Below are 13,849 nucleotides of genomic sequence, written 5' to 3' on the forward strand. Positions count from 1 at the left end.
GCCACCCCAGTCTGCTCAGACAGCCCATACACAGCCATCACATCCCTGGCACTCAGGCACACCTGGGAGGGGGCAGCACAAGGCGTCAGGGACCAGCAGGCCCACAGGCCCCACCTCTCCTCCGGATGCGGGCACCTCAGCTGCTCACCGTGTCCCACACACTGGAGCTGCTGTTGGGGGTGGCGAGGTCAGCCCTCCTTCCCAGAGGATGGTGGTGACGATAGAGACGGTGGTCACCCTGGGGCTCGGCCATTCCGCCCACCCCCAGGTGCTTCATCAAGGCCGCCAGCTCTGGCAGGGAGGGCAGAACCAGCGTTGGTGTGGGCCCCTGGCCGCCCCCAGCTCTGTGCCCCACTCAGCAGCCTACCCAGGCCTCACCGTCCAGTGTGATGTTGGGAGAGTCACTGTGGTGCTGCCGGAACACGAAGTCCACAAAGTACTGGGGGGTCGGCAGGGCGTGGAAGCAGGACCCATTTCTGACGTGGTCCAGCAGGGCAGCCAGCACGAGGCCAGGGCTGCCGGGAGCGCCAGCCCCGGCCGCCTCACCCAGCAGCTGAGGCAGGTCCACGCAGGCCTGGGGTGGGGGGCTGGGCCTCAGCCTCACCTCCAGTGTGGTCCTCCTGGCCTGCAGCCCTGCCACCACCCCTCGTGCCCCCAAGTTGCCAGTGGCCCCAGGATCTGGCCCAGAGTGGCCTCCTCCGAGCACCACCCCTTCCTGTTCACCTAAGACCCCTCCCCTTCCCTCCCCTCCCTGGGGCCACAGGCCTCTGAACCCCTCGGTTCACCTGGTCCTGGCTGCCACCCCCTGTGGCCCCCGGAGCCTCTCAGCTCCTGTCTCCCAGTCAGGGCACTAACGCACCTCTAGGGCTCCTGGGGTCTCCATCCAGACCAGGGATCCACACACACGAAATGCCCCTGCCAACCAGGCCCACCCCGGAGCGTGTCCTCAGACTCTCCCAGGTACTCAGCAAGGGTTGTTGGACTGTTCTCCCCACCACAGCCAGGGCCAACCCCCTGAGCAGGCGCCCCCTCAGTCCCCTTCACCCGCCCCTGGCCTGTCTGCCTGCTTGGGCCCTCACCTCCTCCGTGGGGGGCTGGCCCGTGGTCTGGACCTGAATCCTATGCAGCAGTCTGCTCAGGCCTGGGGTCAGGGCCTTGGGGCCCTCGAGCAAGGCCAGGAGGTGGTCAGCGCGGGAGGCCCAGCGGCCAGCCTGGACATCCTCACACGTGCCCTCGGGGTCGCTGAGGTAGAGGGCAGCCGCCGCACTGAGGCGGGCGATGTGCACGGGCTGCAGGGCCAGCTCCTCGGGCCTGCCCAGGGCCAGGAGGTCATCCACAGACAGGCACTGTGGGCACAGACGGGTGAGCAGGGCCCAGCCCTGGTCCTGAACGGCTGCCCTCCTGCAGGGCTACACCCCTCTGTCAGCAGGGCCCACGCACTCCCCTCCATTATAGGGATGCATCCACACAGGGTCCCAGCCAGTGCCCCACCTTTTGGATGGCTTCTCCCTGGATGCACTTCCCGGGGGTTGACATGGGAGGTGGCCCTGGCTTCCTGGTGGCCCTTCCCTATCACGGTACCCCCCCCCCCCAGGGAGGAGAAGGGTGGGCTTGGGGCTGCAGGCAGGGCCATGGCACTGGGCCACTCGGCCTCTGCCCGATCCCTGGAGTTTGCCCAGGCCTTTTGCTGCCAGCCCTCGGGGTGGAGCAGGCAGGGCTGGGCCCTACGGGAGACCCGTCGGGTGGGGCACTCACCTTTCCACACGGCCCTGAGGTGCAGTGCACACGGGCCGCTAGTGTATTTAACAGGCCGCCCAGAGCCACGCGGTCCAGAGCACCCCGGCCTGAAGACAGCAAAGTCAGCAGGTGAGCGGGCTGGGCCGCCGTCACCGTCACCGCCAGCAGGGCCAGCAGCAGCCCCGGCTCCTGCCAGGCCAAGACCGCCATGCCCAGGCCACAGACGCTCGGTGCTCCCGAGGGGAATCCTGGAGAGCAGGGTGGCACAAGAGGGACAGAGGGCAGCTGGGGCCAGACTCGGGCCAGACTGGGGCCAGGTGCAGGATCTCTCCCAAGTGTTTCCTGCAGGGCTCTGTGATTGGCTGTCAGCAGAGCGCAGGTTAACCATTCCAGGGGCAGGTCCTTCCTGAAACGAGGAGCTGCTGCCTTCGGGGTGAGAACTGTCTGGGGCTGGGATCTTCCCCAGGTATTTCCTGGCCATGGGAAGGGAGGCAGCCAGTGGAGCATTCCAGCCACAGATCCTTTCCCAAGCCAGGAACTATGCCTGAGGGGGTGGGGACTGGGCCACATCCACTTACTTGCCTGTCTGACCCCAAGGGCCTGCGGTAAGGGCTGCATGGATACCGCCCCAGTCCTAGTTGGGCCTACCCCTGACATTGCCCCTGAGGGACCCCCTTCACCCCCTCCCAGGGGTCCTCCTGGGCTCATGCACCCCAGCGCCTCTAGGCCCATCCTTCTGGGCCCCGGGCTGTGGTCTCCCTGTTGGGGGTGGGCTGGAGCCTGTGGAACCAGGAACCTGCTTGGCTGAGTCACACTCTCCTTCCCCAGACCCTCCTGGGAAAATTCCTCGCAGGGAACCTAGGTTGTCTCCACTGTAGCACCTGGGGAGGGCCTCTTGGGTGTGACTCTCTGCCCCACTCCTCCCCACAGCTCCCACTCAGGCCTCTGACCCCTTCCCCACCTGGTCTCAGCCTCCTCTCCCCAGCCATAGTGGAGCTGGCTCCTGGGGAAGGGGAAGGCTTGCCTTCTGGAGGGAGCCTCTGGGCGGTCCCTCTGTCCAGCTGACCCCTGGCCCTGAGCTCTTCGGAGTGTGGCTGGGGTGGGGCAGAAGCTGCCGGCAGCCAGGATCCCAGGTGGAGGAGTCTGTCGCCAGCGCCCTGTGTCGCCCAGGGGCAGGGCTGCAGGCCAAGGACAGCGTCTGGGCTGAGGGAAGCACTCTGGAGCACTTCACCCCTCCCCCTCCCCCCCAACTCAGAGGCTGGACAGCACCACAGGGTGACATCTATGGGCAGGAGCAGAGGGGCAGGGGACGGGACAGAAAGAGCCTGGAGGGGTTCAGATGGTCCCTGGACATCTGGGTCAGCAAGGAGGGGAGCTGGGTTTGGGATCTGCTCATGCAGTTCTGAGGTTGTGCCCAAAATGACCTTTCTCATCCCCCTCTGCTCCAGAACCCACTAGGCCAGCTGGAGCCCCGGGTCCAGGCTGCACCTCAGGCCACCTGCCTCCTGCCCCTGCAAGCTCAGGGGCCTATTAGCTTCTAAGCAAGGTCTCATTCCAGCCTTTCCTCCTGCTGGCACCCACTTATTCCTGCCGCTGTTGCCCTGACTCCTCTACCTCATGCAGATGGGGGTGGAGTGCGTCACCAGTGGCCCCTGGGCCTGGTGCTGGGTTTCCCAGGAGGTGCCAAGCCCCCTCCTTCGTCCCCAAGCCCCTGCAGCATCACCCTGTCATCTAATAAACTCATTGTAATCACTCCTGTTTTCAAACGCACACACAAGCCCTCAGCAGGCTAAATCTGGACAAGCCAGGCGTCCCCCCCGCCCAAGGAATGGAAGAGTGCCGCGTCACCACGGAATAGGAGTCAGCCTTAAAAGAAAGGAAATGATGCTGAGTGAAATAAACCTGCCCTGCCCCTCCCAACAGTCTCCCTTGGAGACCTTTGACCCTGGCTTTATCTCTGCCCTGCTGGCACTTGGGGGAGGTGCACTCCCCCGGGGAGCCAGGGGACACACTGCAGGTCTCTGGTCAGCTCTGCCTTCTGGAGGGGGCCACCCACCCGGTTCAATGACCCCCCAGACCCCTGACTCAGCCCCGTGGAGGCAGAAGCTCCGTGGAGGCAGGGAGACCCGGCCCAAGGACTTTGTCCCTAGCGTCCTGTGGCGCCCCGGGCAGGGCGTCAGGCTAAGGGCAGTGTCCTGTGTCTGGTGTCAGGTGTCACTTCCCACATACAAAACGAGATTTGCCCAGCCCTGGCCGGTGTGGCTCAGTCGGAGCAGTTATCCAAAATGGAAAGGTTGTGGGTTTGATTCCTGGTCGGGGTTTGTACAGGAGGCAATCAGTCGTTGCTGCTCTCTCACATCGTATTAATCTCTCTCCCTTCCTCTCTCTAAAAGCAGTTAAAAATGTCCTCGGGTGAGGATTAATCTAAAAAAGTTTTTTAAGTGGTCTTGATGTTGGAAAACTTTTAGTTTTCTGTAATAGCTGATAAGCTGCCCCGGCTGGTACAGCTCAGTGGATTCAGCGCTGGCCTGTGAACCAAAGGGTCACCGGTTCAATTCCCAGTCAGGGCACACGCCTGGGTTGTGGGCCAGGTCCCCAGTAGGGGGTGTGGGAGAGGCAACCACACAGTGATGTTTCCCTCTCCCCTTCTTCTCTCTCTAAAAATAAATTAAAAAAATATTTAAAAAATAGTAGCTAATAAGCTTAGCAATCAATGTGTGTAAAAGCTATGGTTCGTGGAACTGGAGGCGCGACCCGCCCTGACTCCAGGAGACCACGCGCAGTTCCACCTCTGTGCCTCAGGAGGACTGCAAGCAGTTCCAGGTGGTGCCTGGGCCATTGTGCTCCAGGGAGAGGTGCCAGGAGGAAGGAGAAAGATGCTTCAGCTTTTATCTGGTTAAATTTTTCCTTCACATCCAAACCCCTTACCTACACTTTTCTTCTTCTTATAAAAAGGGCTGGTTTAAAATGGACTTTGAGACGGTCTGTTAGGGGACAAACCCACCATTTTCTCAGATCGCTGGCCGTCCGAGTGAAGTGCCCATAGAGATTCGACCCCCCGTCTCTGCTCGTTGAGTCTGGTAGGTGACAGGCAGCAGGAACGTCAACTTTTCCGGTTTCATGTACTGGTGACTCCACATGGAGACCAATTTGGGACCCTCTTTGGAAGTCTGGGTATTTTGTGGGGAGCCCCATCGGCCGCCTGGACTTGGGGTGAAGGTCTGGAGACTCCCTAGAGGCTGCTGAGCCATCTCACCTGGGGACTCTCCAACGCTGGGCACTTCCTGTCGCCTTCGCATTTGGCTGAGTCATTGTGCTTTTCAGTTCAGTTTACAATCCTGGTCAAGAGTCAGTAATTAAGGTGTTTTCCCGTTTATAGAACTCTGGTGGGATGGGGGTTGGGGGAGGCCTCCGCTCAGGGAAACAGCCCTTTGGGGCATGTTCTGGCTCGTTGGTCGACCTGTGCTGACCAAAAAGAAAGTGGTTTTTATTTATTTATTTACCTTTAGAGGGGAAGGGAAGGAGAGAAACATCAATGTATGGTTGCCTTTCCTGTGTCCCCTGCTGGGAGTTGGCCTGCAGGGAACTGGCCTGCAACCCAGGCATGTGCCCTGACTGGGAATCGAACCGCAATCCTCTGGTTCACAGGCTCGCGCTCAATCCACTGAGCTACACCAGCCAGGGTTAAAAGAGAGTGGTTTTGACGGTAATTCCCTCTGGCTCGTGTTTTGCATCATTTAGACTCAGGAGAGTGCTGCCTCCGAATGGGCCTTCACCGCCTCTGTTGCAACTTGAGTTGTCCCGTCAAAGATCGGAGAAGTGGCACAAAGTGCCTTTCCTAGAAACGTGCCCGAGTTGACATAGTCATGATGCAGGATTGGAAGGAAACGGGGATGGTCCAGAGAAACGGGAGTTTGCCTGTGAAGGGCAACAGAAGCCGGGAGGAGGGGCCCAGTGAGGTCTGGATATCATGGCTGCTGTGAGCATGGCCAGGGTTCCCACGTCCCCTCCAGCCCCGGAGTGGGGGTGGTCTTCCTCCTTACTCGGCTGAGGGAACCTGGAAAGTGAGCCCAAACTGGTCTCATTGTCTGGAACCCACCAAGGAACCAAAGTCAGTGGAGGACAAGCCCCTACCGGGGCAGGGCAATGCCCTGTGTGAATATTTCCAGTGGCAGTAGGGCCAACGGGCCAGCCTGCTGGGTATTATTAGGCACATGCTCTGTTTCTATGTCGGATCTGTTAAACCGGAAAACCTCTGAAGGGACCAGAGTATACCCCTTCAGAAGAGACGAAGGAATGCACTCAGGCTTTGTCCTGGCTTCGGCACTGGCCCTGGGGCTTCCAACCCTACTGAAGCCCTTTCCATTGTACATTCGAGAAAGGCAGGGAATTGCCCTAGGTGTCTCCACCCACATGCCCAGTGACATTTCACAACCCATCCCATATTCGCTGAAAAGTTTTCCTTGGGACAGCCTATACTAGTTACGTTCCCCAGCAAGTGCTGAGCCTGCTGGAACAGAAGGGAGACATGTGTCTCACTGCTGGGAGAAGGGGCAGGCACCAAACCCTCTTTCTGGACAATTTCAATGTCTCCCTCAAAACAGCCGCGGCTGGTGTAGCTCAGTGGATTGAGCACAGGCCTGCAAACCAGACAATCACAGTTCGATTCCCAGTCAGGGCACATGCCTGGGTTGCAGGTTGGTTCCCTGCGGGCCAACTCCCAGCAGGGGACACAGGAAAGGCAACCATACATTGATGTTTCTCTCCCTCTCTCCTTCCCTTCCCCTCTAAAGGTAAGTAAATCTTTAAAACAACAACAACGAAACTATAAGTTAGATCCTGCCTCTCTTCTCCCAGAGCCTGACTGAGCTACACTGCTACGTGACTGTGCTAACTGTGAAGTGTCTTCCAGCGGAACTGATGCACAGGACCGTCCCATAGGAAAGGCAGCCTGGACTCCCCATGCGGATGGAGGTGTGCAGGTGTGACTCTTGGAGAAGTGGAGGCCAAGGCCTTGCCGCCAGGAAATTCTGCCCAGAAAGCTGAACTGAGTGCATTTATGAGGGCGCTGGAATTGTTGTAGGAAAAGAGAGTGAATAATTCCTGGCTGGTGTGGCTCAGTGCACTGAATGCCCGCCTGCAAATTAAAGGGTCACTGGTTCGATTCCCAGTCAGGGGACACCTGGGTCCCCAGGAGAGGGTGCACAAGAGGCAAACACACATTGATGTTTCTTTCCCTCCCATCCCATCTAAAAGAAACCATATTCACTACTTTTTGTTTAACCCCATGTTACAGAGAACTTGCTCCTTTCAAATGAGATGAAAATATTTAGGTATATTTAACAAAAATGCTCTAAACATCTCTGACTTTTGTCTCGCAGGAGGAACTTAGGTCGAACAACTTCCGCTATTTGTCTTACAGGTGTTTGTACTCCCCTGGAAGCCTCTGTTTGTTCCAGTGTATCAACAACAAAACAACTTACTCTGATACTTACAACTGGGGACCTGTGGGAACTCTGAAGGACAGGAAAAAGTTGCCGTAACAGTAACTAATGCAGGGACTAGGGGAGTAAGGCACACACACACACAGCCACTAATGTAGCTCCAGCTGGAGAAAGCACAACTTCGGTCAATTGTGCTAAGAACCGTTTTGTGCTTTATAATAGCTTGTTGCTGCCTACAACATGCCCCCTTATGTGGATCTGTAATGAAATGTATCTCTAAGTGCCCTACCGGATGGTTTAATATGTGCTCAGCCGCAAAATGAGTGTTCCCATGTGAAAGTGACCTCATAAAAATGAGATGGTTTAAACTAACAGTGAGGAATGATGGGCAACTCCAAAGCTGGAAAATTATTGTTTAGGTAATCACTAATAAGCTTGATAATCAATGCATGCAAAAAGCTGATGTTTGGGGAACTGAAGGTACAACCCATCCCGACTGCAGAAGACCACAAGCAACCCCACCTTTGTGCCTCAGGAGGACTGCAAGCAGTTCAAGGTGGAATTGGAGCCACTGGGCTCCAGAGGGAGATGCCCACTGCCCAGGACACAGATAAAGATGACTGCCCAGTGTGGGGGCAACTTTGCCTGCAAGGTCCCCCTGTCCACCACGGATGAAAGTGAAACTACCAAGACCTGATCTGCTTAGGGAGGAAGCAGATCAAAGTGAAACTACTTAGACCTGATCTTTGAGGGTGGCGATCCCTCAAAGGGGGAAGGCCAAGAGCCCCTTCCTCAAGGGACTTTTATTGGGTTTGCACAAGAACACAGGTAAAGATCAAACAATAGATAGCATCCAAAGAACTGTGAGGGCTTATTCTCAGTCAGGGTCAGATAGCTAAAGAGCCATAAAACTTTGAGGAACAAACTTCTTGCTTGGACCCTTATCATTTAAATGAGAGCATTCTAGGGGGGTGGGATGGGATGGGAGTAACAGACAGAAACTATACTTGGAAAAAATTAAATAAATAAATAACCCTATAAAAATAAATAAATGAGAGCATTCTAAACCAGTCAGGTTTCACAGGATTTTTACATACCCTTTCTCAGGCCTGATCACCAGGGGAACCCGCCCTTTGCAGCACAGGGCTGCGCGGCCTTCTGCATCATGGGTTTTCGGGCTTAAGTGGATTAGAGCCAGGAAGCACTTCTCCCAGAGGACATGGGGGACTCAGGCTGTGTCAGAATAGCTGGGGGGTGAGGGTCCATCGCTCCCTCTTTGTTGCAGCCCCCTAAGTCCTTCCATGAGGGCCTCCCAAGTGATCGTGTCTGGCTGAGGTTGCCCCTCTCTGTGAGGAATCTTACCAGTCATGGACCACCGGCCATGCTTTGGGGGCAGTGGACGAAGCAGAAGCAGCACTTACTGCCAGAGACAAGCTTTGTCTTCTAAGTGGCTCACATTCCAGAGGTCACAGCTACAACTCCTTAAACCAGGCAGAGAGGTTCCCAACAACCCAGGACAGAAGAATGTTGCAGCTGTTATCTGATTAACTTGGTCCCTGAATGACAGTCCCCTTATCTGCACTTTCCTTCTCCTCATAAGAAAGGGCCAGTTTAAAATGGACCGTGAGATGGTCTGTTGGGGGACAAGCCCGCTGTCCACTCCGATCACTATGTCAGCCTCTGGTGTCCCGCAGCACATCAAACACCTACCCCATCAGACACAGGTCCGGCCCTCCCTGTGCAAACTGGGCTCTGGCCACCGCCCCCCCGCCCCCCCAATAGCGCTGTGCCCTGCAGGCGTCTACGCCTCCACAGGACTCCCTGCACTGCTGCTGACCCCACGCCATGGTGCCGCCTTGGACTGGGCTCTCCCAGCAGCAAGCAGGGGCACACCACTCAGCACAGCCCACCCCGTCATCCCCAACAACCCTACCCGGCCCCCGCCCCCGCTGGCTCTGAGCGCCCCCCCAATCACCCTGTCTCTGCTCTTTGCTTTGTAAAACACCAGTGAGGTCCCTCCTTTCACGGCCTCTGGCTGCCACAGATACAAAGAAACACCGTTAAGGAGAAAATACTATGATTAAATTCTGGCTTGTCTCTCATTCAACGCCACAGGTGCTCAAGGTGAAACACACCCTGGACCCCAGAGTGCTGGCCACGTGTTTCGTCGCTGTCTGCCTGGGCTGCCTGGACCAGGTGCAGGTCCGACTGCCCCCTCGCTCATCCAGGCAGTACCCCCAGGGCTCCAGGGCAGCAGGGTCCCAACAAAGATGCAAAGCAGGCCCTGGGGGCAGGATGACCACAGCAGCAGGAAGGTCAGAAAACGTGTTTATTATGGGGAGGGGACTCTGGGGTCGAAAGCCGTGGACAAAGGCTGCTGTGGAAAGTCCAGGGGTCCAAGGGACGCAGGCCATCCTGGAAGGCCGAGAGGCCCCTGCCCTGCAGAGCGCGGGCCCTGGGCTCAGGCGTGCAGGAAGCGGTTGAAGGCGTTGTAGGCCGACTCCAGGTCGAACAGCATCTGGCGCACTTGGGAGTCGTCCAGCTCGTCGGACGCCGACATGCCACTCAGGGTCTGCAGCCTGTGGGGTGGGAGCGCAGGGCTGGGGGCTGCTCGGAGGGGCCCCAGGGCCCCTAGGGAGGGTCCGAGACTTACCACTGGCTGACCGTCTGGCGGCCCTCAAAGTCGGGCGGCAGGTGGCTCATGCGGTGCATCGTCTCCATCAGCTCCCGAAGGTCAGGCTGGATCTGCAAGGCCAGCGAAATGAGGCCCCCTCCCCCCGCCCTCACCACCAGGCCCGGGAGCTCCACGCACCTCGTCCATGGCGCGGATCTCCAGGCGCAGCTTGTCCATCACTGTGATGAAGAGCTGGGGGCAGGTGTGTGCGTGAGGAAGACTGTCCTGCCCCAGGGCCAAGGGTGGGAGGCCCTGCGCATGGGCTGCTCAGGCTCCTGCCCAGCCCCCGTCTGGCCATGGGAACCTGGCCTTTCCCTTCTTAGCTTCCACCTCCTGGTCCCTTGACCCCTCTAGCAGTTCTGTTCCACGGCCCTGGGCTGTCCCACGGGGGTCTCAGGCTGGCGGGGAGACTCAGGGGCTTCCTGGACCCTGCCCAGAGGAGGGCCCTGCCCACCCCTCTCACTTGGTGCTCCAGGCCCCCTGCTGCGCAGGCAGAAGGTCAGTGCCGTGCAGCTGGGAAGCCCCAGGACCCTCGTCTCTGAGACCACAGCAAGCTCACCGAGACCACGTCGGCGATGCAGCGGTTGAGGTTGCCCTTGTCATCCTTGATGGTGATGGGCCTGTCCTCCTTGATCCTCTCCATGGCCAGCGGACAGTCCAGCTGAGAGTGGGCACAGGGGTGTTGGCTGGGCCCCTCTCAGCAGCGTCCACACGGCTTCCCTCCCACCCCTCAGGGCACGCACACGGAACTTGCGGCAGAATTCGTCGATGGAGCTGATCTCGGAGCCCTGGACCTGACGGAAGGCAGCTTTGTACTGAACCAGGAGGCGGGAGCAGGCTGCAGTGTACCTAGGGAGAGGGGCAGCCTGGGACTCAGCTCGGCTCACTTGGGTCCCCACAAGAAAAGAGCTCTGGACGACTGCCCCAGGGTGCTGCTGGGCCTGCACAGGGCAGTTTGGCCCCAAGCCCAGTGCCAGGCAGAGGCCCAGCAGCACCCTCTGCCTGCCCTCCTGGGCAGTGCTGGTCCTCTGAACAAAGACTCCACGACCCTGCCGCGCTAGGGCTGGTGGGCAGCATGTCACAGCCCTCCCTCCCAATTCTCCCCTCATCTTCTGAGGCCTTTGAACTGACAAGGACACCTGCACCCAGGGGAGCAGGCTGGCGGCCAGGGTAGTAGATGCACCTGTCCCTGTGGACACTGCAGAAAAGCCAGGACTTCCTGGCCGTGCAGGGGCCCAGGAGGCCAGCACTCAGGGGTGGCTGCCCAGCCTGACTGGGTGGCAGAGCCCCACCAGACCCCCTCTTGCTCTTGCTGAGCACCCAGACCCTGGAGGGTGGGAGCCAGCTGCCGGAGCCAGGCGGCCATCGGTGGGCCCGGAAGTGACTCTCACTCATTGGGGGTGACGCAGTCTTTGATGTACGCCTTCTCTAGGGCCTGCATGGTCTTCACAACTGCAAACAGCTCTGCCATGTTGTCGTACCTGAGGAGGGTGTGTCCATCAGGTGGCCACCAAGGCCCCCAGAACCCAGGGCACAGCTGCGGCATAACCCTGCATTTGGCCCAGCCTGACCCCACGTCCCCCAGACCCTCAGTGTGGGCCTGGGGCAGCAGCCTGGGCACCGGACTCACTTTTCCCGCTCCCGTGCGTTCTTGTACAGCTTCACTTCCTGTCAGAGAGAGGGGCAGTGTGGGCACAGGGTGGCCACTCACCTGAGTGTGTGCTGTTGGTGAGCGCCCTCCAGGCAGGTGCCAGCCACTCACCTCGTACAGTTCCGGCTTGTTTCCAGGGGCTGCAACAGAGCAGGCAGGGAGCTGGCAAGCCCGTCCATCCACCCCAGCCCCTCAACACCACCCCTGGGCTGTCACAGAGACTGCCAAGGCCCCCCATTCCACCACTGCTCTTCGGCCCCCCTGCCCTACAGCAGGCTGACCACGCCCTGCTCACAATGACATGATGGGGCACGAATGTTTGTCACGTGCGCCATGATCTCTCCCCTGGCCAGGTGACTCTGGGATGCCCAGAACCTCCTAAGGTCCCAGCCACATTAAAGCTGTCATCTCTGTGCCCAGCTAGCCCTGCCTGGAGGGTGTCTCTGGGCCCCAGTGATAAAAAGCACTGGCCCCTGAGGCTGTTATTGGGGAGGATACATAGACACCCCCTCTACAACCCTTGACCACAGCTCCCATCAGCCTCCACAGCAGGTGCTTTCAAGCCTGGGCATGTACTGTTCCTGGGCACAGATTGGGCCACACTCACCTCCCACACCTGGGGTGGCTGGGATCCCGTGAAACATCCTGTAAGTTCAGGTGGCCGCTGCAGACACCTACGGAACAGAACCAGCACCAACTCAGAGGGGGCCCTGACTCTTCACCAAGACCTTCCTCGCCCTCAGCAGAACAGATGAGAAACAGGACAGGGAATGCTGTACGGGGCTGCCAGCCTTGCCCTGGACACTGTCAGGGGGAAGCATCTCAGGGGAGCAGTCATGGTGTGGGGAAGGCCAGGCTGCTCAGAGCCCCTTGACCTGGGGAAGATGGACAACCTGAGGACCCAGAGGAGTGTTTGGGCAGAAGAAACAGCACAGGTGACAGGAGGTCTTTGTATAGGGGCTGATGTGGGAGAGCAGACAAGCAGGGGCGGGAGAGCGTTCTGAGTGAAGAGCATCCCAGGGGACAGTGGAACAGAGAGGAGGCAGGGCCACCATGCACAGCACTCACAGGTCAGGGGTCTGGGTGTGAGTTTTGTGCTGACTCAGTGGGAGCCCCTGGAGGGTCCAAGACAAGCTCTGGGGGCTCTGGGTAGACAGTGGGCAGGAGAAGGAGGGGAGGCAGGAGGCCCCTGGGAGGGTCCTGGCCAGTCAGGAAGCAGATGCAGTAGCTGGGGCTAGTTCCAGAAATGTTCTGGAGGTGGACCAGTCCCTCCGAAGGGTTTGGAAAGGGGTGTAAAGGAGCCAAGTATGACACCCTTGGTTTTAGCCTAATGGCACAATGACAGTAAGGTGAGCTGAGGCAGAGGAAGTGGAAAGAGGAGCAGGTTTGCAGGCAGGCAGGTGGGCAGTAAGGGCACCCTGGTTCAGATGTGTTAGACTTGAAGCTTCATTAGATGCCCAAGACCAGTGCTGAGGCAGGGAGAGACCAGTGTTGAGCTGGTGTTGTCCCACAGAGGACAGTTAGGGGTAAATAAAGAGAAAAAGGAGCCCTGGGCCACCCAGCTGCAGGGGCTGGGCAGAGAGCAGGTAGGGTGAGGGATGGGAGAGCGCAGCGTCGTCCAAGCCGAGCAGCACGTCCCAGAGAAGCAAGGGCCAGGACTGAGAAGGCAGGTGCAGTGACGAAAGCCCACTGGGTGAGGGCACGGAGACTATGGAGCGACCTTCCCGGAGGCCCAGGGAGGGGTGACAACCGCATTCCCTTCAGCCACGCAAACCGATGCCCCCTGGCCACAAGCGAGTACGCGGCTGAACCTCCCAAACCCGACTTGAGCCAGAAAAGCGAGTTTCCAGGGAATGCCCGTGATGTAGGTGACATCGGGTCTAGGCCAGCAACGAGTCCACCGGGTTCAGGCCAGCAACGAGGCGCCCAGAGCGGGGACACACTCGGGGCCCGGGCCCGGTCGGAGTGGGGCGGCTCAGGCGGGGGCCGTGGCAACGTACCCCGGGGCTGCTACCTACGACTGCCGGGCTCAGAGACGCCAAACCCGGGCACCGGGAGAGGACACCTCCAGATAAGGGGTCAGAGCGCGAGGAAGGGTATCCTTCACGGGGTGGCGGCGCTCGCGGGAGGAGGCCCAAGTTACCTGTCCCCACCAGGTCAGCCGACCCTTACCCGCCCGCCTCCCAGTTCACTGTACCTGGGCAGGATGAGCCGGTCAGAGAGATGGCGCCGGGGCGGGGTCGATGCTGATCGACCGCTCGGCGATCCTTCACGCCTGCGCCTGCGCACCGCTCCCTACCATCGGCACTCAACCCTCACGACTGCGCCTGCGCGAGACCAGGC

General features: G+C 59.1%; 2 protein-coding genes across 2 annotated transcripts; both read right to left on the reverse strand.

Annotated features, from left to right (window-relative positions):
- Positions 1–68: 68 nt before the first annotated feature.
- On the reverse strand, positions 69–1,991 carry LOC118988864 (zinc transporter ZIP4-like). The gene is made up of 4 exons (XM_037048976.1): positions 1,756–1,991; positions 1,080–1,346; positions 379–574; positions 69–291 (listed from the first exon to the last, which is right to left on the reverse strand). Exons 1-4 carry the CDS (start codon positions 1,945–1,947, stop codon positions 137–139), a joined length of 810 nt encoding a protein of 269 aa, XP_036904871.1. The 5' UTR covers positions 1,948–1,991; the 3' UTR covers positions 69–136.
- Positions 1,992–9,492: 7,501 nt separating this feature from the next.
- On the reverse strand, positions 9,493–13,799 carry VPS28 (VPS28 subunit of ESCRT-I). The gene is made up of 10 exons (XM_037048982.1): positions 13,704–13,799; positions 12,114–12,180; positions 11,618–11,646; positions 11,486–11,523; positions 11,247–11,336; positions 10,599–10,704; positions 10,415–10,516; positions 9,994–10,047; positions 9,835–9,926; positions 9,493–9,760 (listed from the first exon to the last, which is right to left on the reverse strand). Exons 2-10 carry the CDS (start codon positions 12,148–12,150, stop codon positions 9,643–9,645), a joined length of 666 nt encoding a protein of 221 aa, XP_036904877.1. The 5' UTR covers positions 12,151–12,180; positions 13,704–13,799; the 3' UTR covers positions 9,493–9,642.
- Between the last annotated feature and the right edge of the window lie 50 nt (positions 13,800–13,849).

This window comes from Sturnira hondurensis, unplaced genomic scaffold (assembly GCF_014824575.4).
Source record: "Sturnira hondurensis isolate 20B ecotype Veracruz unplaced genomic scaffold, ASM1482457v3 Scaffold0006413, whole genome shotgun sequence".
Lineage (NCBI taxonomy): Eukaryota > Metazoa > Chordata > Mammalia > Chiroptera > Phyllostomidae > Sturnira > Sturnira hondurensis.

Coding starts and splice junctions, on each gene's coding strand:
- LOC118988864 (XM_037048976.1), bottom strand. CDS start 1,947: ATGGCGGTCTTGGCCTGGCAGGAGCCGGGGCTGCTGCTGGCCCTGCTG. Junction 1,347..1,755: donor CCTCAGGGCCGTGTGGAAAG/GTGAGTGCCCCA, acceptor CTGTGCCCACAG/TGCCTGTCTGTGGATGACCT. Junction 575..1,079: donor GCCAGCCCCCCACGGAGGAG/GTGAGGGCCCAA, acceptor CCCCCACCCCAG/GCCTGCGTGGACCTGCCTCA.
- VPS28 (XM_037048982.1), bottom strand. CDS start 12,150: ATGTTTCACGGGATCCCAGCCACCCCAGGTGTGGGAG. Junction 11,524..11,617: donor ACAAGCCGGAACTGTACGAG/GTGAGTGGCTGG, acceptor TCTCTCTGACAG/GAAGTGAAGCTGTACAAGAA. Junction 10,048..10,414: donor GCATCGCCGACGTGGTCTCG/GTGAGCTTGCTG, acceptor ACCTGCCCCCAG/CTCTTCATCACAGTGATGGA.